The 24,184-nt window shown below is 47.5% G+C and overlaps 2 protein-coding genes across 4 annotated transcripts in view; one reads left to right on the top strand and one right to left on the bottom strand.

Moving 5' to 3' along the window:
• The window catches only part of HPS4 (HPS4 biogenesis of lysosomal organelles complex 3 subunit 2), a 27,339-nt gene extending 14,116 nt beyond the window's left edge, over positions 1-13,223 (bottom strand). Inside the window, exons 1-8 of one of the 3 annotated variants that reach the window (XM_070275309.1) lie at positions 13,043-13,182; positions 11,497-11,642; positions 11,124-11,396; positions 9,375-9,465; positions 7,456-7,599; positions 3,883-3,990; positions 3,283-3,399; positions 1,573-1,667 (exon numbers count right to left, since the gene is read on the bottom strand). In XM_070275309.1, coding sequence (XP_070131410.1) covers positions 1,573-1,667; positions 3,283-3,399; positions 3,883-3,990; positions 7,456-7,599; positions 9,375-9,465; positions 11,124-11,164 — 596 coding nt within the window. In that variant the 5' untranslated portion in view covers positions 11,165-11,396; positions 11,497-11,642; positions 13,043-13,182. Of the gene's footprint in view, positions 1-1,572; positions 1,668-3,282; positions 3,400-3,882; positions 3,991-7,455; positions 7,600-9,374; positions 9,466-11,123; positions 11,643-13,042 lie in introns of all 3 variants that reach the window. The other 2 variants (XR_011441306.1, XM_001499854.5) reach the window with 2 other exon arrangements.
• Positions 13,209-24,184, top strand: SRRD (SRR1 domain containing). Its single transcript, XM_023646935.2, has 7 exons — positions 13,209-13,411; positions 19,066-19,106; positions 20,462-20,721; positions 20,824-20,922; positions 22,662-22,816; positions 23,267-23,312; positions 23,734-24,184. The coding sequence occupies exons 1-7, from the start codon at positions 13,209-13,211 to the stop codon at positions 23,953-23,955; spliced, it is 1,026 nt and encodes a 341-aa protein (XP_023502703.2). The 3' UTR covers positions 23,956-24,184.

Genomic DNA, 24,184 nt, shown 5'->3' with positions numbered 1-24,184 from the left:
GACACCGTGAGACGAGATACACTGTAGCTCTCTGAACTAGAAAGATTCCTAACACCCCACGGTGGCGAGGATCTTGGGGACACAGCTGGTGGGAGTTTCAACTGCTAAGGCCCCTATGGAGGGCACTCTGGCCATTCCTACCAAAACTGAAAATGTCCAAATCCTTTGACCTGGCTTATACCAAGAAGTATGCAAAAGAATATTCATTACAGGGAAAATGGCAAAATCACTAAAAAATGGACAATTTAATGTCCATCAAAAAGAGAGTTAAGTTAATCATGGCACAGCCGTAACACCAGAATATGTGCAGTTTCACAAGAATGAGGTGGATCAATATGGACCCTACACATTAAGCTGAGGAACCATAAGATCCTACTTACATAGACAGCAAAAATAAAATCAATAAAAGTGTGTATGTACAGGTGTGTGAAAACACACAGAGAGAACAAAGGAAGAATGCACATCAAACTGCCAACAGTGGGGATGGGCGGAGTGAGGGAGAGTGGAGGGGAACTTTTAAATTGTGCTGTTTCTCAATTTTTACAATGAGAATGTGTTCATGCATTAGGTGCATAATTTAAAAATAAATAAGAAATGCAAAATAAGAAAAGGAAAAAAATACCATCTTTGATGCCATGTCACTGGTGAGCCTGGAGGCACCACAAGCTGACTCAGAAGCATAATGAAAACAAGGGAAAGGAATGAGGGGTCTAATGTGTTGAGGACCACTGGGAACCAAGGACTATGCTCGGTCCCCCCACTGCTGTCATCTCATTTCATTCTCCACCAAGCACCCCTATTTCCCAGAAGAGAAAAGGGAGATTAAGCAACTTGCCCAGGTCACAGCTGGGAAGAAGGCAAGCCAGGACTGGACCCCAGCCTTGCAGGCCCCAGAGCCCCCGGGGGCCTGGAGAGCTTCTCCAGTTGCACTGTCATGTGGTTAGCAGAAAGCTCTGGGCACAGAGCAATGGCCCAGCCTGCCCCTGGGCTGTGAGAACAAACCCTCCACGAGAGCGGCCTTAGAAGATGTGCGGACTGGCTCTCAGGCACTCGGGTTCGTCAAGAGGCTCTCTAACCAGTGAAGAGGTGTAGTGAGATCGCAGAGGCCAACTGAGGGACAGACGGACCCCGCCCATAGGCTGGTGGGAGCCTGGTGGCAGCCCAGATGCTGCTCTGCAGAGCTGAGCGCAGCAGGCGCATCAGGCCCAGGCAGCAGAGGACACCTGGGCAGGCTTCCACGCCCCTTCACTCCTAAGGCTGGCTGCTGGCGACCTTGGAGGCTCTGTATTAGCATTAGCTATACTGACAACTATAAAAGCCGCTCCATCCTGAGAACTATATGGATCTCTTTAAAACTGCCCTTCATATTCCTAACTCTTTTCTAGACACGACAGTTTCCAGTTTCCCAGCTTTCCTCAGACTGATATGTACCCCAAATCAAATCTAAACTACCCGATATTTGCCAAACCAGCCCCCTCGGAACTGTCCAGAGACAGAGCTCCCCACCCATATCTGCACGGTCAGTCCTGCAGCAGGAGCCTGGGGAGGAGGAGGGGGTCTGGCAGTACTCACAGTCCCTGGTAGAGGATGCAGCCAGCTAGGATGTGAGGCGAGCGCTGGCAGGTCTGCAGAATGAGAGCTGCCTTCAGCAACAACAGGGGCTCCACCTGTGCAGGGCAAGAAGCAAGCCCACAAATTCAAATGCTCACAATCAGCAAGGGAGGAAAGGGAAGAGGCTTTACAGAACAGATGGACAGGGCATAACCCAAAGCCTGGAAAGAGGAGAATGTGCCACACAGTAAGATGTGTGTCACACTTCGGGTCTATTCCACTTCTCTATATCCAGAACTGCAGATGCCACAAAATGCCAAATTCTTGGAACAAGGAGGCCTCTCTGGAAGCTGGAAGGCACAGGGAATGAGCATATGGCTATTCAGAGGGTACAAAGTAGGCTGACTGGGAGACCCTGACTAGCAATGCTGAGACCAGGAGGCGCCGGGGAGGCGGGCCCACTCCTCAAATGCAGGTCATGGCACCAGGTGAAATGCACCCCCCATCCTCCAGCCTCCCTCTGAAGCACAAGCCCCACTGTGACCCAGCTGGCTCCGTGCCTGACCAGGTCCTGGCACTCGATTTCCTAACCTAAGATGCAAACAGCATGGTCTTGCACTTGGGGAAATACACTTCAGTTACACAGTCTTGGAAAGGAGTCAGTTGTCTAAAAGTCCCTAAAAATACCAGAAAAAAATCTGAACCTGGTCAAGAATGGCCAGCAGTAACCAAAAGCCTCTTCGCATTTCCCACTTGGCAGCTAGAACCTGCGAGGACCCATCAGCTGTTAGAACCGAGGGTTAATGGAGCCAAGCTCTGGAGCTGTTGCCACATGAAGAAGTTTATTCTTTCATGGCCTTAAGACAGCGCCCAGCCCAGCCAGCATTCTGTAAAACACTGGGGCCGACTTCAAGAAGCCCTCCAAACAGGAGTAGGGAAACCCTCCCCATTTTTGGCAGAGTCACGGAGCCACATCCCTGTTAAAGGGACACCATTAACTCCAGCAAGGAGACCCAGCCCACCCCTAATGGACGGCTGGCAGTGCAGAACGGGTCTCATCTCCGGAGATGCTCAGGGCGCAGGGGGGTCAGTTCTTAAGGAGACACAGCCTCACACCTCCCTCTGGCCCCCTGACAATGAGGATGCGATGTTCACCCAGACCAAGGCCACTGAGCAACAGGCAGCACAGGTGGTCAGGCCAACCACACGAGCGGCCTATCTGGCACTGAAAGCCAGTGTCCACAGGAGTGGCTCAGAAACACAGCACTTGCCAGCCACTCTCTCCCTTGTTTGTAAAATGTTGGCACTGGGCATTTCTGACGTTGAGAATAATTAAATCATATAATATTAAAATCAAGGAAGAAGCAGACTTTCAGATCACTGAGTTCAATGCTTTTGGGGCATTAGCAAAATAATAATACCCTTTAGTGAGTATTTCCTTTGTATCATTTAGGCATCGTCTCATTTTGTCATCAAAACAGTTCTGGGAGGCAGGTATTACGAAGCCATTCTGCGGATAAGGAAAGTGAGGCTGTGAGAGGCAAGCTGACTTGTCCACGCTCACCCAGCTTGTTAGCGGCAGCTGGAATCTGAGCACGGGTGTGGACAGCCACGCTGACTGAGCAATGACACCTTCTGCTCACTCCTCTAGATACAGTTCATTTCAGGGGGAGAAGGGCCCAGAAGCTCTATTCCTACACGTGAAATGAGCAAGAGGGATGAGAATGTTACTTTAGTTTGGTCCAAGTTCCAGAGGGAATTGAATATCTTATGCAGATCACTGGTGTTTTTCAGAATTTGTTCAATGAAGGTGTCCCACTCGGTGCTCAGTTCTTCCCGAGAACAGCTCTAAAACAGAGACAGCCCAGGGTCAACATGTGACAGTCTGAGAGACACACTCTTCGCCAAGGATTCCAACTAAACAAAACAAAAACCAACAAATTCCAACAAAAACCATTCCTCACACAGGAAACTCGCTGGCGGGGGGGCCCGTGTGGAGCTTCCAACACGCACTGTGCTCCCCCCCTCCTACCCCTGACAACCCCCCCCGCACAGACCCGGGCCGCCTGCTGGGGGTGGTGAACCAGGCCCTGCTCTTTCTGACCATCCAGGAGGAGGAGATGGGGATAAACGTTTGGAATGAATGTGACCTGTGCCCCTGGGGAACAAAGGCATCTGTGAGGGGCTCCAAGGGCCCTTGAGCTTGTCACCAGACACAATGTATTTCTGTAAAGGATAACAGACCCCAGAGTAAGTGCTGTGTTCTGGCAACATCAGTTTTGCTAGAGGGGTCCCACATAAGCACAAGGCTCCTCAACACCACCCTCATACCTTGTAAGCCAGAGAAACAGGACCGTTGTAAAAATGAAAGAACCCAATGAGCTGATCCAGAAACTGCGTGCAGCTGACATCAGGGAGCTCCACGGTACACCCCAGCACCTGGAGGGAGGGCACCCAGGAAGACAGGCATTTTCCTTTCCTCTGAGTCCAGTCTGGAATCCTGGCACCCAGGGCTCTCTACAGCTCGAATTCACTGGCCCATCGAAACTGATCTTCTGCCCGCCCCACCCCTCCACTCCAGCCAAGCTGGTCTCCACAGAGAACAAGTGCCCTTTGTACCTACTCACACCGCCCAACCTGCCATGCCCTCCTCCTTCCTGTCCATTTGCCGGGGCTGTCCCCTCCCCTGCAGAGCCCACTGCAGAGTCCAGCACCTCCTGCTGCCTGCTCTGATCACTCTAGCCGCTGCTGAGCTCTCGTCTGGCCCCTCGTATTTGTTAGGAGTATGATTTGGACACTGGATGTTTAACCTGGGCTTCACTGCAAGCACTGGACTCAAACTGTTTCATGAATGGCCATCTCGTCTCCCCAGCTGGAAGAAGTCCTTCTGAACAGGAACTAACTGGATCCTCACACGTTCTACAGTCCGAAATGCTGAGTGTACTGCCGAGTTCCACAGAGGATAAATACTTGCTCAGGGCGAAAGTCATCGGCCATGTGTCTGAAGAGCCTGAACAAAGTTCGTACTCTCTGACTCAGTAACTCTACCTCTAGGACTCTCTCCTCAGGGCATCATCAGAAACAAAGCAACACACAAACCCTGACAGAAAACAAATTCCCTCTGAATGTCAGCTCCACGGAGGCAAGGCTCTTTGTCTTGTTCACTGAAGTAATTAATCCAAGAATTTACAACAGTCTGGCACACAGCACGTGCTCGCTTCTTCCCCAATTGATCTACAGATTGAACGCAATTCTAATCACAATCCTACCAGCTTTTCTTTAGAAACTGACAAATTGATTGTACAATGGAAATACAAAGGACCTAAAATATCCAAAGCTATCTAGGAAAAGAATAAGGCGAGAGGACTTACATTTTCCGATTTCAACACTTATTATAAAGTCACAGAAATCAACACATAAGTAGTACTCATAGAGGATCTCCAGAAAGATCAATGGAAAAGGACAGAGAGCCCAGGAATGACCCACACTTAACTGGTCATCTGAGCTTCAACAAAGGAGCCGAAGGAACCCACCAGGGAAAGGACAGCTTCTTCAACAATGGCGTTGGGACTACTGCATGTCCATACAGGAAAAAAGGGCCCTTAACCTCTACTTCACACCATCCACAAATGTTAATCCAAGATGGAGTACAGACCTAAATTTAGAAGCTAAAACTATAAGCCTTACCAAAAAGATTGGAGAATATCTTCTCCAGCAAGGTAGGCAATGGTTTTAGACAGAATACAGAAAGCAATAACCGTAAAAGATACAACTGATAAATTCAAGTCCATTAAAATTTAAAACTTCTGCTCATGAAAAGACATCATTAAGAAAATTAATAAGCACACCCCAAACTGGGAAAAAATATTCGTAAAATATATATCTGACAAAGAACTGATATCCAAGATATATAAAGAACTCCTACAACTCAACAAAAAAAAGAAAACCCAATTTAAAAAATGGGCAAAAGCTTCAGACAGACACTTTTTGAAAGAAAATATACCAATGGCCACTAAGCACATGAGAAAGGCTTACTATCATTAGTCATCAGGGAAACGCAAATTAAAACCACAATGAGAAACCACTACACATCCAGCAGGATGGCTAAAATTAAATGGACTGACAACAACAGTGTTGAGCAGGATGTGGAGTAACTGGAATTCGCATATTTTGTTGGTGGGAATGTGAAATGGTGCAACCGCTTTGGGAAACAGTCTGGCCGTTTCTTCTAAAATCAACATACACTTACCCTATGACCCAGCAATTTCACACCTACATATTTACCCACAAGAAATGAAAACTCATCCACAAAACAGACTTGCAGAGGAATGTTCCTAGAGCCTAACTGCCCCAAACTGGACACAGTTCATGTGTCCATAAAAAGGAAAATTAATAAACAGACTGTAGGGGCCAGCCCCAGGGCCAAGTGGTTAAGTTTTTGCACTCCGCTTCTGCGACCCAGGATTTCCCTGGTTCAGATCCTGGGCGCAGGCTTAGCACTGCTCATCAGGCCATGCTGAGGCAGCGTCCCACATAGCACAACCAGAAGGACCTGCAACCAGAATATACAGCTATGTACTGGGGGGCTTTGGGAAGAAGAAGAAGAAGAAAAAGAAGATTGGCAACAGATGTTAGCTCAGGGCCAATCTTAAAAAAATAAACAAACAGACCATGATATGTTTAGACAACGGACTACTGGTCAACAATAAAAAGGCATAAACTGCCAATACATGCAACAACATGGATGAATCTCACAAACGTTACGGGGCGTGACAGAAGCTGTAAAGAGGAATTGTACATGCATTATTTCACTCATATGACGGTCTAGAACAGGCAGAAGTCATCTATGGCAGAAAAAATTCAAAACAATGGGACGGGGCGTAGAATTAACCGGGGAAGGACACACGGAGCCTTCTGGAATGATGCTAACATTCATATCTTGACACAGATTTGTGTCGCACAGGTGCATCATTTGTCCGGAAGCATCAAGTGGTACACTCAAGATTCGTGTATTTCATCACATGTGAATTTTACCTCAAAAGGAAACAAGAACCACAAACAAATATTGAACTCTAATGTTATGCGTGATGAAGTATTTGGGGCGGGGGGAAGAGGTATACTAATGTGGGCAACTTCAAAAGGCATTAAAGTAGAAACTGGATTCACAGAAGGATAAAGGAATGAATAGACAGAGATGTGAGAAAGCAACCATGATGAAATAAACGTTCATTGTAGAATCTAGGAGGAATGTGAGTAGTCACTGGAAAATTCCTTCAACTGTTTGGTATGTTAGAAAACTGTCATAATAAAATGTTGGAAATAATACCTACACAGTTGAATATATTTCCTCACACTTAAACATCCCTTCACCTCAGGAATAGTTTAAAATAAGTGTAGCTATGGGAAAATTACAGAGTATGGTACTACTAGCTGTAAAGAAATGGTTTTTTGGGGTTTTTTTAAATGGTTCTTTCAAACCTGACACATGTGCATCCATGTCCTGGAGTTTCTAGGTCATTTACCCAGTAAGCGTGGAGAGTATAGGGAACTATAGAGAGTATAAAGAAAAGATGGAGATGAAAAACTCAATTAGCATCACAGAGCAGACAGACTTTCAGCAGGCTGGCCTAAAGTCTTTCAAAGGAGAGGAGAAACCAGCCCCTGGCAATGCAGGCTATGTTAGAAACATGTTATGATGGGCACTCAGTATGACAGGCACCTGCAGAGAGTGACCGAAGACTCGTGGACGATACAGCACATGGCAGCAGGGGACGAGATTCTTGGCCTAAGAGCCATAGAAAGCATTCACTACTTTCTAAACCTTGTCATCACAATACTCATCCCCAAGACATAACTCACGGTCAAGGTGACACTGTCAGCACTGGTTCTGCCGGGGAAACTTACCCAAAGGTAATCTCCGTCAACCTTTACGGCGAACTTAAGTTTCCGCAGACGAATGAGAGTGGGAGGAGAACCGGAAATGTCAGAAATACAGTGGACAACTCCGGCAATCTGTCCACAAAGCAACTCCTGTTGGTCAAGCAGGGTCTACGGGAGAGAAGCACATTCCAGACAGGAGGCTGACACTCTTGAGCTCCTGCGTCGTGCCCCGGAGCAGGGACTGGCAACGGCAGCCTGCAGGCTGGATCTAGTGGGCCACCTGTTTTTACATGGCCCATGAGCTAAGCATGGTTTTTATATATTTTTTAAGGGTTGTCAAAACAACAACAAAAAAGAAGAATATGTGACAGAGACCTTATGTGGCTGGCAAAGCCTAGAATCTTCCCTCTCTGGCCCTTTGCGAAGTTTGCTGACCCCTGCTCAGGATGACTGAGCTGTCACAGAACACCCAGTGACTGCAGCAGGTGACTGCACACAACTAGATTCTTGTTCTTAGGACTACAGGCACATGCGTGGGTAGCAGCAGGAGCCTTTCATCTCTTTTCAAATCCCCTGCAGAGCGGCCAGAGCAGCCTGGATTAACCCCGGCTATCCAAGTCAGAGGGCAATCACATGAGCGAACACGAAGACCTCCTAATCCATCTCAGCATTAACTGAACTCTGGGGCGGCCAGACACGATGTGACGCACAGAAATGTACACACCGCCTATGGAGAAGTCTTGCCTAAAAGAACTACACTGGAAGCTAATCACAGCTCTAGATCTTACACCATTTAAAGGCAATACTGCACGGTGGATAGGAGACATTAAATGACATCACCAGGGGCTAGCCCAGTGGCACAGCACTTAAGTGCACACATTCCGCTTCTCAGTGGCCCGGGGTTCACTGGTTCGGATCCCGGGTGTAGACATGGCACTGCTTGGCAAGCCATGCTGTGGCAGGCGTCCCACATATAAAGTAGAGGAAGATGGGCATGGATGTTAGCTCAGGGCCAGTCCTCCTCAGCAAAAGGAGGAGGATTTGGCAGTAGTTAGCTCAGGGCTAATTTTCCTCAAAAAAAAGAAAAAAACAATGACACCACCATGAGGAAGTAATCAGCCAGATCCAGGATGTGGGATGTTCTACCCTTCTAGTGCACAGACGACCTGCTTTCTTCAGTAATTCAATGGCATGTGGGGGGGAGGATGGCTGGGTGGGGAGAAGTGTTATATAATAAAGGGACTTAAAACACAAAATAACCAAACAGAACACGTGGCCCTTGTTTGGATCCTGATTAGGAAAGAGAGAAAGAGAGAACAGGGAAAGGATGGATAGACTAACATCTAAGATAATAAAGGCAAAATCTGAATACAGACAGTATCAGATGATACTAAGGAATTATTGTTACTAATCACTGTAACTTTTGTTAGGTGTGATATTAAAAAAAAAGTCCTTTTCCAAAGTTAGAGATGTTACTTGATACTGGAGAGATGACACAATGTCTAGTATTTGCTTCAAAATACTCCAGAAAAAAAGAAGGGGAGGGTTACAATAGGTGATATAAAGCTGGCAAAGCGCTGATAATTGCTGAAGCTGGCGATGGTGTGTGAGGGTTTGCTGTACTCTCCCCTCTGCTTTTGTACATGTTTGAACAAAAGTTGGTTGTTTCCTTTTAATGAGCTGATGAAAAACTGGGAGCAAGGGGAGGCAGACAGAAAATCCCGATGGTAACAGAGAGCTGAAGAAGATGGAAGTACTGAGCTGCCTGGGGAGTTCAAGACCAGAACAACAAGAAACAGCACAACTAAGAATAAGAGAGTAGAAATGTCAAGTGCCTGGATTATGCAAAGAAAAGAGTGTTAATGTAAACCCTATACCTTTGAAAAGTCACCACTTGGAGGCCGCGGGATCCCCACGGAACAGTGACACGCTGCGTGGCTTACCTGAGAAGGATAAAAATAGCAAATGCCAGCTCTTGTTGGGTCTCCTTCTTCCTTTACCTTTGAACCATCATAAAGGAAAAAATAATTCCACCTGGCAAGAGAAGAGAAAGGAGCCATCCAGCGACCCGGGAGCTCTAAAGCCCCGCTCCCCGTCCCCAGGCAAGAAGGTTCTTACTCAGTATCTGAAAGCCCGCTGGCGCCCCGGCCCGGAGCAGAGAGGGCCCAGCGGCTACAAATAGATAAAGACCATTTCGGAAGCGCAGTCGAGTCAAACTAAAAATATGCCTCTATCCAGCCGTCAGACCATCTGCCCCAAGACAGCGGGGCGGCTGAGGAAAGATGGTGCCCACAGCGACGCCTCCTATCGGAGACGTGGAGCCTTAACTGCAGAACCACACGTGAACTGTCCTTCAAGGCTCTGATAAGACAAGTCAGGGACAGCTTGCAGGCGCTCCTCACAGCCGCTGGGCACGAGGATCTCCGGAAACACCCCATCTACCAGGAAGTCAGGCATTCCTTTCACAGAGGTTTAGAGAGGGCCTACAACATGCACTGCGCTCCCAGCCCTGGGCCGGGTGCTAAGAGGGAGGCAGGAAACACACAGTTTCGAGGCAGCCTAGCGAGGCTATAAGGGGAAAATAGGAGCCTGTGAGAGTTCAGAGGAGCCCCGAAGCCCTCTGCCTTCAAAACCCCCCCAGTCCCATAAGCATAACTCAAACTCCTTATTCCTCCCCACAGAGGAACCGCTCTTCTCAATCTCCACAACCCTCTCTTCCTCCCTAAAGACTCCTGGAGTCGCCTCTGCAGTATGACTGTAATCACCTCTGAAAGACACAAAGCAATGTCGCCCGAGGCTGCACCTGGGTCTGCCTCCAAACCTCCGAAAGCACACCTGTCAGGCTAGAGCACCAGAGGAGCCGCGACCACTCTGTCACTCTTCTCCCTTGGCTCTACGCCCTCCCCCTACCACCCTCTCTGGCTCCCACCTTATCTTCCTGCTGATAAGCACTAACGTTGTTTCTAGCACAGTCTGCCTTCCCCGAGTTCTAGGTCCAGATCAAAAAGCCTCAAAAATGTTTCACACTCAGCTCACAAACCCGTTGGCCAGGCCTCGTTCTATCTTTGCCTTGTGTTCTCTGGGCAAAAGCACCTCCACTCTTCCAGGCACACAAAAGAAAACCTGCGTGTCCTCCAGAACTGCTCCATCTTTTTGACTTGCACACATATAGTTGGTCAGTAAATTCTGCTCATTCTAGTTAAACCATGCCTTTCACTTCATCTCCTCGGTTCATGTTTGCTGGACCAAGTTACGAAAGAGGCTCAACCCATCTGAGGTTGAGGAGGGAAGTGAGTTTCAGCAGACGCTGTGTAACACCCTTCAAGAGCCGGTCTGGCCAAACCTCTTCTCACAGTGTAGTTCTGCACGGCAACCAGTTCTTGTCTCTCCCAAGGGAAGACTACCATGCCCACATTATTATCAAAGCCGCCTGCCTGATCCGGCCACGGCTATCTTTTCTAGATTCTACCAGCAATGCTGGACTCGTTGGACACCACAAGAGGCCTGCAGAGTTACACCCTGTCAGCTCTGGAGAGAAACAGCTCACACGCTTGATTCAGCTGCTCTGAGGAAAATGGCTCTTTTTTGCCTTAATAAAAATCAACACAATCTGGCTGGGGATTTTCAGGTCACCCCAAACATCCACCCAGCAACCTGGCAGGCAGGAAGCCAAGGCAGGCCTAGCGACTCACCAGGAGGCTGACTTCGTCTCTGCTGAGCTGGAGGCGGCCATTTACTTCCCAGTTGTCCTCATTCTCTTTATTTGGGTTTCCTTTCCAGTCTCACTTCTCTCTCTCCAGCGGTCACCGTTCCTCTGTGTCCCCAATCCAGTGTCTCTGGACGAGGGAGGCTGAAGCGTTTTCACTCACAGCCGTTTCTTGCTGAGTTTCATTCAGCATGAAAGTGCTACTTCCCTTCCTTGCAGGCCCTTTGGTTCCATGAACGCCTCCACACCTCTTAGAACTCTGTGAGAGAATACAAGAAAGCAAGAGAATTCTACCAGAAAAGTCCAAGCCACTCATCTGGTTCTATGAGCATCAGCTCTCCAGCTCCCTGCAGAAGGACCTCTTCAAAAAGCTCCTCGCGAGGAACGCCCGACGGGGGAGATGCATGCTGAAGGCGGTGTTCTGAAGCGACTCCCAGCTCGTCTGGTTCAAAGCCACTCTGAAGGTTCTTCTAAGTGTTGAAGCTTCCCGTTCAAACCTCAGAGCCTTAGTCATAAAATAAACACAAGGCATAGATTATTTCGGAAACCCATGAGAGAGCACGTGACCCAGCAGGGTGAAGCAAATGGTATACTCCCAGAGAGCTTTCTAGAAACTGGAATATCATATTTCAAAATAACAAAGAGAGGGCTGCAGGACTTCGGATTAAGTCCCCTAGTTTCTCGAACAGTTATGTCTCACAGAAGATAAAATTAAATAACGAGTGTGAAAAAGCTCTGGGTGTCAAGGGCAGCTCTACAAATAAGGCGGTTGTTGTAGTAATAATGGAACTCAAATTAAGGAACTATCACCTTGACCGCCCAAAAGTAATCTGAAGATGCAGAATTCCACAGCAGGGCAAGTTTCCAAAAGATGAAAAGAGAATTTAACCCGTGGCTTCCTCCCACAAGAGGAAAGACAACTCAGTGGGCATGGAAACCCTGGCATCATTTATTCTAATCCTTTTCTCCCAAAGCTGCCTGGACTGCCTCTGGCTTACTTCCTCCAGAGACAAGCAGTTGATAATGTGAAAGTCATCCTTCCACCAAGCTAAAAGTGGCCTCCCAGTAACCTCCCCACATTAGACTAGATAACATTCTCCAGGAAAACAAAATAAGGTCTAATCCTTCCACACAGCAGCCCTTTGATCCTTTCAAAACTGTATTCCTACTGTCACTTTCTCCAAGCTTAATGTCCCCAGTGACACGGTTTCAAATACTTGCTCACCATCTGTCATCCTCCTGGGAATACAACAAAAATTTTAAAACTCCTTTGGTAGAGAGAAGTCCCTAGAGAGGATCCCACTGAATCTTTGATGGCCTGTAAAATCTCTTCTCTCAGCTCTAGATATCTTGGGATGGCCTCCAGAGGGTCACACTCATGGTATTCTTTGGATGCCTGTGGAGGGGCATCTAAGCTCTTGGGACCGAGGACAGTAGCCTGGAACCCCCTATCCCTTGTTCTCAGAGGACTGGGCCCTACACGGCCAAGGTCCACTCTCTTATCCCTGAAAGGTCCAGAAGGGGCCAGTAATGGACTTCAGGTAGAGCAGGTGCTGGGATCTGACCAGAGAAGGCTCTGGCAGTCTGGGAAGTGACAATGACGACCGGGGGGGGGGGGGGGGGGCGTCAAGAAGTGGCCGGCAATGGCCTGGGGGTGGTGGCGGTGATGCAGGAAGCGGCCTCACGGGGTCAGCGGGGCAGGAACAGGGTCGCTAACGACTTCGAAAGGCCAGGAAGCGGTCGGTAACCGTCCAAGGGCACTGGGAAGGGGCCGGCCTCAGCTCCAGGGGGCTGGGAATTGGCGGGCAAGGCGGGGGGCTCCGTCGCGGCCCGGTCACGGCGCGGAAGACTGCAAAGAGGCGCTCTAGGCCGGATCCCGCCCCTCGCTGTCCCCGCGACGCCCACCTGCGGGAGTAGCCAGGCAGCCCGGGGCTCGGGCCGCCGAACGCGGGCGGCAGCGGGACAGCGGCGACTCCCGCCCGGTATCTAAGCGCGCGGCAGAGACGCCCCAGGATCACGCGGCACCCGCGCCTGCCGCACCCCCAAGCTCTCGGAGAGCCGGCGCACGGCGATGACGTATCCAGGCGCGCCGCGCGCGCCGCTGACGTCAGAGGTCATGGCGGCGGCGGCGCTGGAGCCCTGGCGGGCTGCAGGTCCACGGAGCAGGCGCTCTGCGGCGCGGCGGCCTAGGCGGAGGGAGGCGGCGGCCCGGGGCCCGGGGGCCGAGCCCGAGGCGAACGAAATAGTCGTGCTTCGTCGCATCCGGGAGGCCGGGTGAGTGCGGGGTCGGCCCTGGGTCCGAATCTTCACGCCTGTGGGAACGCCCTCCGAGCCTCAGTGTCGCCATCTGTAGAGTGGGCGTGACGGCATACCCTTTAAAGGGGTTCTTGAGAGGATGTAGCGGAGGTAACGAGCTCCTTACAGCCTGGAGCACAGTAGGCGCTCGGTAAAGTCGGTCATTCCTCTTAGTGCAGTTACAGCTGCGAGACCTTGGGCAAGTAGGTATCTCTGTGCCTCAGTTTTCTCATCTGGGAGATGGACATGAAAATAGTACTTACATGGACTTGTTTGGAGGATTCAGTGAACTAGTCAGTGTAAACCATTTCTAACAGAGCCTGGCGCATGGTAAGCGTAGTTTAGTATTAATATTATGCCAAAGTTGGTTGGTATTGGTGTTGCTAACCTCAGGGAAGCAAAATGAACACGTGATGGTCATCTTTATGATTATCATCAGTTAAATGAGGAGCTGCTGTGTGCCTGGCACTGGCTTAGGCATTCTACACACTTTATCCGTGTGCACATCACAGCTGCGCTAGGATCCTGGGGCGCCGAGTCTTAAAGAGGTAGATAACGCATAGAACTGGATTTCGAACCCGTGTCTTTGTGACTCCAAAACCTGTGCTTCAGAGCTCTCCGTTATTCTGGCTCATCCCATCGCCCATCTCTCCCTGCCTTGCTCTGTAGCACTTAGAACAGTGCCTAACGCAAGGAAGCGCTCCGTAAATGTTACCCACTTTGGTTAGTGTTATTGCCTTTATTTCAGTCCTTTAAGAGCTCAATAAATAACAGCTTTTGTTAGCACTTTTTTCAGATCAACAGCTGACAGACCATCACAACTGAGAGAAATTAGACTAATTTCATGTGCTGCCCTCCCCCAGAGTTAGGGTCAAGAGGCCGTCGTGACTCAGGTTACCACTGAGGAGAAAGAAGTTGGCTGACCAGCGGAGTGAGCCTGAGAAAAAAGCAGTGACTTTCTAGGATCTCGGAAGAGATGCCAGTGAGAATGAGTGTGCCTAGGGGTTTGGAGAACTCTTAAGGCGCTTTCCATTTACCTTGACATTGTTACGCTTCCTCAACGTCTTCAGTATCCCCCAGGAGCTCCCTACTTCTGCCTGCACCCCCCAAATGTGGTGCAGTCCCCACTGCCCTGGGTAGAGAAGAGCCCAGCACTTTACATGCTGTTCTCCTGTGCACGCACTCACCAGTTTACAAAGCCCTCCCTATACCTTAGAGGTCTCCTTTGCCCTCTGTGAGGAACGTGAGGGCAGCCTCTGGGCAGAGGTTTTCAATTCTGTCTATTCTCTGAGCCCCCTGAATGCTGACTTATGGCGTGTCAGTTTAAATCCAGTTTGTTCTGGAGTTTTTTACAATTTTTTTTTCCTTCTGATGGCAACTTTTAAGATCTACTCTCTTAGCTAATTGCAAATATGCAATATGGTATCATTAACTATAGTCACCATGCTGTATATTACATCCCCATGACTTACGTATTTTATAACTGGAAGGTTGTACCTTTTGACCCCCTTCATCCGTTTCACCCACCCCCTGTTCCCACCGCCGCTGGTAACCACCAATCTGATGTCCATATCGGTGAGCTTGGTTTTTTTGCTTTTTAGATTCCACACGTAAGAGAGATCATACAGTATTTGTCTTTCTCTGACTTATTTCTTAGCATAACGCCCTCCAGTTCATCCATGTTGTCAAAGATGGCAAGATTTCATTCTTTTTTTTATGGCTGAATAGTATTCCATTGTATATTTATACCACAGCTGCTTTATCCATTCGTCCATTGAGGGACACTTCGCTTATTTCCGTATCTTGGCTATTGTAAATAATGCTGCAATGAACATGGGAGTGCGTACATCTTTTCCAGTTAGTGTTTTGGTTTCCTTTGGGTAGATACCCAGAAGTGGAATGGCTGGATCATACAGTAGTTCTATTTTTAATTTTTTGAGGAACCTCCCTGTTTGCATAGTGGCTGCACCAATTTACATTCCCACCAACAGTGCACAAGGGCTCCCTTTTCTCCACATCCTTGCCAACACTTGGTATTTCTTGTCTTTATGAAACTAGCCGTTCTGACATTTGTGAGGTGATATCTCGTGATTTTGGTTTGCGTTTCCCTGATGATTAGTGATGTTGAGCATCTTTTCGTGTACCTGTTGGCCATCTGTATGTCTTCTGAAAAATGTCTATTCAGATCTTCTGCCCAAGGTTTAATTGGGTTGTTTGGTTTTTTTGCTCTTGAGTTCTGTGAATTCTTTATATATTTTGAATATTAACCCCTTATCAGACATATGAGTTGCAAATATTTTTTCCCATTCTGTAGATTGCCTTTTCACTTTCTTGATGGTTTCCTTTGCTGTGCAGCAGGTTATTTGTTTGATGTAGTCCCACTTGTTTATTTTTGCTTTTGTTGCTTTTACCTTTGGTGTCAAATTAAAAAAAATCACCACCAAGACCTATGTCAAGGAGCTTTTTCCCTATGTTTTCTTCTAGAAGGTTCATGGTTTCAGGTCTTATGTTCAATTCTTTAATCGGTTTGAGTTGATTTTTGTGTATGGTGTAAGATAGTTGTCCAGTTTCATTTTTTTGCATATGGCTCTCCAGTTTGCCCAACACCATTTAGTGAAAACGCTCTCCTTTCCCCATTGTATATTCTTGGCCCCTTTGTTGTAAATGAATTGACCATATATGCATGGGTTTATTTTTGGACTCTATTCTGTTCCATTGATCTTTTTGTCTGTTTTATGCCAATAGCATACTATATTAATTACTATAGCTTTGTAATATAGTTTGAAATCAGAAAGAGTGATGCCTCCGGCCTTGTTCTTCTTTCTCAAGACTGCTTTGGCTGTTTGGGTCTTTTGTGGTTCCATACACATTGTAGGATTGTTTGTTCTTTATCTACAAAAAATGTCCTTGGGATTTTGATAGGGATTGCATTGAACCTGTAGATTGCTTGGGCAGTATGGACATTTTAACAATATTTATTCTTCCAGTCCATGAGCATGGAATATCTTTCCATTTATTTGTGTTTTCTTCCATTTCTTTCCTTGAGGCTTAATGTCTTGTAGTTTTCAGTATACAGGTCTTTCACCTCCTTGGTTAAATTTATTCCTAGGTATTTTATTCTTTTGGTGCAATTGTAAATGGGATTGTTTTCTTAATTTCTCTTTCTGATAGTTCATTATTAGTATATAGAAACAGCAGATTTTTGTGTATAGATTTTGTACTTTGTAACATTACTGAATTTGCTTATTAGTTCTAGCATTTTTTTCATGGAGTCTTTAGGGTTTTCTATATATAAAATCATGTCATCCACAGAGAGGGACAGTTTTACTTCTTCCTTTCCAAGTTGGACACCTTTTATTTCTTTTCTTGCCTAATTGCTCTGGCTGGGACTTCCAATACTGTGTTGAATAAAAGTGGCAAGAGTCGGCATGCTTGTCTTGTTCCTGATCTTAGAGGAAAAGCTTTCAGCTTCTCACCGTTGAGTATGATGTTAGCTGTGGGTTTGTCATATGTGGGCGTTATTATGTTGAGGTTTGTTCCCTGTATATCTGCTTTGTTGAGAGTTTTTATCATAAATGGATGTTGAATTTTGTCAAATCCTTTTTCTTTATCTATCGAGATGATCATGTGATTTTTGTCATTTGTTAATGTGGTGTATCACCTTGATTGATTTGGAGATGTTAAACCAACCTTGCTTTCCTGGAATAAATCCCACTTGATCATGGTGTATGATCCTTTTAATGTATTGTTGAATTTGGTTTGCTAATATTTTGTGGAGGGATATTGGCCTGTAATCTTCTTTTCTTGTGGTGTCATTGTATGGTTTTGGTGTCAGTGTAATGCTGGCCTTGTAAAATGAGTTTGGAAGAGCTCCTTCCTCTTTGTTTTTTTGGAAGAGTTTGAGAAGGATTGGTATTAATTTTTCCTTGAATGTTTGGTAGAATTTACAGTAAAGCCACCTGGTCCTGGACTTTGTTTGTTGGGAGGTTTCGGATTACTGATTCAATCTCCTTACTAGGAATCATTGTGTTCACGTTTTCTGTTTCTTTGTGATTCAGTCTTGGAAGGCTGTACATTTCTAGGAATTTATTCATTTCTTCTAGGTTGGCCAATTTGTTGGCATAGAATTGTTCAGAGTAGTCTCTTATGACCCTTTGTATTTCTGTTCTATCAGTTGTAATATCTCTTCTTTCATGTCTAATTTTATCTAAGTCCTTTATTTTCTTGGTGAGTCTAGCTAAAGGTTTGTCGATTTTGTTTATCTTTTCAAAGAACCAGCTCTTATTTTCATTGATCTTCTCTGTTGTCTTTTTAGTCTCTATTTCATTTATTTCTTCTCTAATCTTTGTTACAGTCATGCCCGCATAACGACACGTTTCACCAACTGTGGACCGCACATACGATGGTGGTCCCACAAGATTAGTACCATATAGTGTGCAGTAGGCGATACCATCCAGCTTTGTGTAAGTGCATCTGTGATGTTCACACAATGACAGATTGCCCAATGACACACTTCTCAGAATGTGTCCCTGTCGTTAAGTGGTGTATGACTGTGCTCTTTCCTCCCCCTGACTTTGGGCTTCTTTTGTTCTTTTTTCTAGTTCCTGGAGGTGTAGAGTTAGGTTGTTTATTTGAGACTTTTCTTGTTTCTTAAGGTAGGCATTTATCATTATGAACTTCCCTCTTAGAACTGCTATTGCTGCATTCCATAAATTTTGCTATGTCTTTGATGTAAAGTCTGTTTTGTACTTGGGTCTTGGTTTTTTAATCCATTCAGCCACTCTGAATTTTTTTTTTTTTTTTTTTTTTTTTGAGGAAGATTAGCCCTGAGCTAATATCTCCTGCCAATCCTCCTCTTTTTGCTGAGGAAGACTGGCCCTGAGCTAACATCCGTGCCCATCTTCCTCTACTTTATATGTGCGATGCCTGCCACAGCATGGCTTGCCAAGCATTGTGTAGGTCCGCACCCACGAACCCCAGGCCGCCGAAGCAGAATGTGCAACCTTAACCGCTGTGCCACCACCACTGGGCTGGCCCCCACTCTGTGTCTTTTGATTGGAGAATTCATTCAGTTCGTTTAATTCACTATTGACTATGTTTTGCTCTGGGTTTGTGGAAACTGGTTGACCTGAATTAAAAAAGCCCAGACACTTGGTTTTGGCTCTTCTTTTCATTTCACCTTGGAATTATTTCTTTAACAAAGGCCGTTCATTGAGTACCTGCTGTGTGTGAGGCACCGTGCTGAGTCTCACCCCATTTCGTCCCCCTGTGACTCTGGGGTAGGTACAGTTCTTATCCTTGCTTTAGAGATGATGAAACGGAAACTCTGAGAGGCTGCCCCTGTGTGTTCATGGAGCTGCTCCTCTGAACCAGGCTCTCTTGTGGACCAGGATACTGAACAGACCCAGACCTGTCCCCAGGAATCAGAGGCCTCCCCCAGGAAGCCCTCTCTGCTGCCCGCTCTGAGCCCCAGCAGTGCTGCTGTGGATCTGTTCACTGTTTATCCTCCTGCTCTCTCTCAAGGGTGGGCTCTGGGTCGGAGGGCACTCTATCCTGCTCGTGGTCTGGAGGATGGTCATGGTTAGGGCAGCCCTGAAGAGGATGAGAGATGACCATGCCTTTTTTCTCAACAGGGAGGACCTGCTTATCTCTGATTTCTGGAGTTCAGCACTAGGTGGGTACCACGTGGCCGAGGCAGGGGCAGGAGGGGTGGGAGGAGGGCCAGAGAAAGGAATCCAGCCTCATTTGATGACACTTTGCTGTACGTGCTCGGTGCTAATGCTGACCTCCCCTCACAGCTGTGTGTCTTTTGGCCCTTAGCCAGCTCTGACCCTCAGTTTCTTTATCTGTGAAATGGAGATGATACTGTGTCTATCCTGTGGTGTAATTGACTATTAAATGAGGCCGTTTAGTTAAATGCTTCGAAGAGGGCTTGCCTGCTGCACAGGGGGCAGTAAGTGTTAGCTGTCGTCATCCTTATTGTTGACATTTGTATTTATCCTGACCTTTTTCCTTGACATTACAATGTAGACCCTCTCCCCAACCCCAGGCAGTTATAATCTTCCTAAACAATATGTGTGGCAACAAGTATTAACACATGGAGTGAACATAGCATACTTACAGTTTTTACTGAGGGACATTTAGTTTCCTTTCTTTCTTTGTTTTTTAGTTATTATACATAGCTTTGCGATGAGCACCTTTATGCATAAAGCTTTTACAGATTTAGGTTGATCTTAGGATATATTCCGGAAGTGGGCTTGTTAAGTGAAAGGCAGTGACCAACTTGATATCCGTTGTCAAGTTGTTTTCCAAAAAGCTTTTACCAATTGTTTTACCAGCAAGGACTACAAGGGGCAGCTTTTCATGCAACCTTTCCTAGCCTGGGGTCTTAGTTAAAGATGTCTTTGCTAATAAGTGAAAACTCACATGTTGTGAGAATGTCTGGCTTTTTGTTTTGTTTTGTGTACAGATGTGTTCAACTAAATTCAGGACTAGTTACTAAAAGGAGAGACAAGAGAACCCCCTGCTACATGAGAAGATTTAAACTTTATTTTTCATTAGGCTCTAGAAGCCCCAGCCTACCTTTTTTTCTTTGAACTTTTTACATGTTAAATATTCCTCCTCCCAGCCATTTGTCGTATGATTTTGAGAGCTCTGCTGCTCTATTCTTTGTTATAATCGAAAAGGTGGGTAGTTCAGAGCTTAACCTGCATTGACGAGGTGCCTCCTGTTAAGTTAGAATGAGTTCACATTAGAGCTTTAGATGGGAACTGCCTGTAAATGAAACCTGGTTTTTGCTTGAAGTATTCTCTTGGGTTGTAGGCCGTGGGTAGGGACAGCCTGTCCGTTTCGGTGGGTGCGGCTGCGTGTGCCAGGCATGTTTGGGAGTGAGGCCAGCACCCCTCTGAGGAGCTGAGCCTGTACCGCCTTGCTCCTTTTCTCCCTGGCCTGTGGGCCACTGTTGTGGGTAATTTGGATCGCAGGGTCAGAGCATGCCCTCTGACTGTATCGAGGGGCCTGCTCTTTCAGACACCATCAACAGATGTCTTACGAAGCATCTAGAACAGCTGAAGGCCCCTGTGGGGAGTCTTTCAGAAGCCCTGGGAAACCTGCATCTTGGCTCATCACCGGGTGAGTCAGCTGTGGCCACAGGCTCCATCCCAGGAGACACCCTGGCCACAGGAAGCTGCCATTGGAAGTGCGTGTGTTACGGCATTGGGAACTTTGCCACCTGCGTCATAGCCAGAATCCAGCTAACGTTTCTGCTCCTCTTCCTGGAGAAATGCCACGTGAGTTTGGATTCGTCTTTCTCAGCCCGTCCCCCGGTCCTGCACAGGGTCTGCACACGGATGTTGGGGTTCAAACAAACAGCTCGTTCCTCCCTTCTGCAGATCCCGAGAAGTCACTGCCGGGTGTATGACCCTCTGTTCAGCCCACTCGAAACTGCAGTCCTTCAGAGCCTTGGCGTGACTGTCCTCAGTGAGAACGAGGCGAGTGGGTCAGGAGGGGCAGCAGGAGGGCGGTGCGAGTGTGGACCTCGCTGACCTCGGGCCTGGCCCGCGGACACGTGCTCTTTGAAGTGGCAGTCATTCCTGGGCACTGCTTGCTTTCCCAGTGCCTGTAATCTGTGACCGGTTACCCACATTTTGGCTTATGTTGCCAAATTTATCAGAAAAAAAGTAAATTACATAAATGGCATGAACCTGACTTGTTAGGTCTGCAAAATTCTTGGGAGAATTCCGTGTCCAGAAATTATACTAAGTTGGCATTTACTGCTGGTGTTAAAAAGGGCACACAGCCTCCGCGCCTCTGGTAGGAACTTCCCCTGTCCCAGGGGAGGCAGTAAAAGGGACGGATCATCTCCCTTTGGAGCTGTAGCCCCGTCACACCCACAGCACCTGGCTGTGAGTCGTGGCTAAATCCTCTGCCCACCCCTGCGTCCCCTACAATAGTTGGGTTTCGAAATTTCCTGAGACCCCTGGAAAAATGAAATTCATTTCACAAGCAGAGGGCTGCAGCCCGTGTAGGCAAATACCTCTGAATTTAGTCTTGTGTTGTCTTGGGGATTATAGAATAGTCATTTGATTCCTCTCTGTTCTGAAACTGCCATCTCACTGCTTATTATGAAACATGAAAACTAGGCCCAGCTGAGAGAAGAGACTCATTCGCCAATACTGGCAAACGCCTACTGCCGTTCAGTTCAGATGAGCTTTTCTGAGAGCCTGCTAGAAAAGAAAGCTAGGCAGGAGGCTTTGGGGAGGCCGAGATGAATGGGAGCCGGTCCCATCAAGGCATGTGGCCTGTAACCAAGTACACGGTGGATGGAACAGCGAGGTAGGACCACAGCCTGGGAACCGCGACGGGAAGGAAGTGTGTGCTGTGTGGGGGATGCAGGAAGGCTTCCTGAGGCTGAGCTGGGTTTGAAGTCTGCCAGGAGTTTGCCAGAGGGACAGGACCAGAACTGCAGGTGGCCTGTGCACAGCCGGGTGTTGAGCCACCGTCGCCAGTTTGTTATCAATAGAAGGGAAGCTGCAGGGAGGAGGAGAGAGAGGGGGAGCCGAGGCATAGCCAGGGGCCTGACAGCCAGGGGAGGGCCCTGACAGCCAGGGGAGGGGCCCTGTGTTCCCTGCCAAGGAGTTCAGCTGTGGAGCAGTGGTTCTCAAGAGGGGGCGGTTGGCCTCCCAGGGGACATTTGAAATGGACTCAGTCGTGATACAGATCTGCAAAGTGACAGGAGGCATGGAGGATTGCCAAACACAGTACGTGGGGGGCAGTAACCATTGCCTTCCTTCCTGCCCTCGCTGTCACAGAGCCAAGAAGCCACTTTGTTAATCCAGAGTTTTCTGTTTGTGGGACACATTGTTAAGTAAACATGATTTCTTCCTGGACATCATGATTTCCCGACTTTTAGTCCCATATGCTTTATAGATTTCATATGCACGACTAATGTAACACCTCTACAATGCAGCGTTGTTTTTTTACATGTGATACTTCAACTTGCCTTCCTCTCAGCTCATTATTTTTTTTCCAGCTAAGATATAACTGACACGTAATACTTTGTAAGTTTAAGGTGTACAATGTGATTTGATATTGTGAAATGATAACCACAGTAAGGGTTTTGTGTGCGTGTGTGTGTGTGTGTGGTGGGAGAACTCTCAGCTCATTGTTCATCTGTCCTCACCTGTTGGAGGAAGTGTGAGTGTTACATCGTTGCATACTGTGCCCCCAGGAAGGAAAACGGAACGTTGGTGGTGAGCCCACCATCTTTTACATGCTGCACTGTGGGACGGCCCTGTACAACAACCTCTTATGGAGCAACTGGTCGGTCGAGGCGCTGTCCAGGCTGGTCATCATTGGGAACAGCTTCAGAGGCCTGGAGGAGAGGTAAGCCTGCGAGCGCCGGGATGCTGTTGGCCCCTGCGGGAAGCCCGCTCCTCAGCCTGACCACACGCAGAAAACGTTCGGACAGAAGCTTCGATGGAAGATGGCAACCTGAGTCAAGCTGTGAAGCGAGTTAAGGAGTCTTTTGCCAGTAATTCGTCCCTTCCCTTGTCACGGACAGAAATGTTTTTAAAAAATGGGAAAAACCACTTGACTTCTCTTCATTCCTCCTCCTGTTTCACGATGCCTGGGGGTCTGCCGTCACCTTTCTCTCAGTGAAATGGCAGTACCTTGGGCATTCACATTTTGGAGTGATTATTTAGCCTGCTCTACATCCCACGTTCAAAAGAAATTCTTGGTTTATTTAAATCATATTGCCTGTCTGTCTTCAGTTGAATAAAACCACTCATAAATGACCTCCTAATCACATCTTTTTAAAATTTTTATTCCTAGGTTGTTGACAAGGATTCTACAGAAAAATTACCCCTACGTTGCGAAGGTATCTATCTGATGAAGGGGCTGGGATGGAAGGGGGTGAAACCACACTCTCTCCATTGCCAGGTGGAGTCCTGCCTGCGTGGAGGAGGGAGCTCGGGGGGGCTAACGGAAGGCACAGCGAAGTTACTGCACTGGCAGTGGGCTCTCTCCATGGGTCTGTGTCCCAGAAAGCTATGACATTTTAGCACATCTCTCCCTTTTTTTCCCCTAATTTCCTTTATTCTCAGTATCATAGTCCAATGTATCCACTGCCCTTGGGGCTTCCAATTCATTGCACAGAAACACTTAAAATATCCTATTCCTTACTTTTTAAAAAGGGTAACGGGGGTGGGGGTACCAGTAAAATGGAAATATCACCAGGAGAGTGGGCTTTACTGTGACTATCAGGTTTTTACGTTTTACCTTTGAATTTTTCTGCTCAGATTTTAAAAGGACTGGAGGAGCTTGAATTTCCTCAGACGTCCCAGTACATGGACATATTTAACGATACCTCTGTCCAGTGGTTCCCTGTACAGAAGCTCAAACAACTCTCCACGGACACGTGGGCGTTTCGGGACGAACCCGATTATCAGGACTGTGAGGACCTGGAAATCATCAGGAACGGGACACAAGAAGCTTCAGCTGCTGACCTGAGCTCGCTGTAACGGGTTTGGTGCTGGCTGAGGCAGCGGCCCCGAGACTAACGGGAGGGGGTGCCGCGGAGGGGCTGCAGGGCACGCCTGTCTGCAGAGGGCACATTCCGTGGCTTCCTGCTTAGAGGAGGGTTCGCTGCAGCAGGACGCAGTATATAAGTCGCCTTCTCATGTGTTACATCCTTCCTTGGTGACCTGGCCCGCTAGGGAGTATCTCCTGAATAGAGACGTTACTCTGCAA

Source organism: Equus caballus, chromosome 8, assembly GCF_041296265.1.
Source record: "Equus caballus isolate H_3958 breed thoroughbred chromosome 8, TB-T2T, whole genome shotgun sequence".
Lineage (NCBI taxonomy): Eukaryota > Metazoa > Chordata > Mammalia > Perissodactyla > Equidae > Equus > Equus caballus.
Note: the sequence above shows the minus strand (reverse complement) of the source record. Positions and strands in the feature narration are given on the sequence as shown.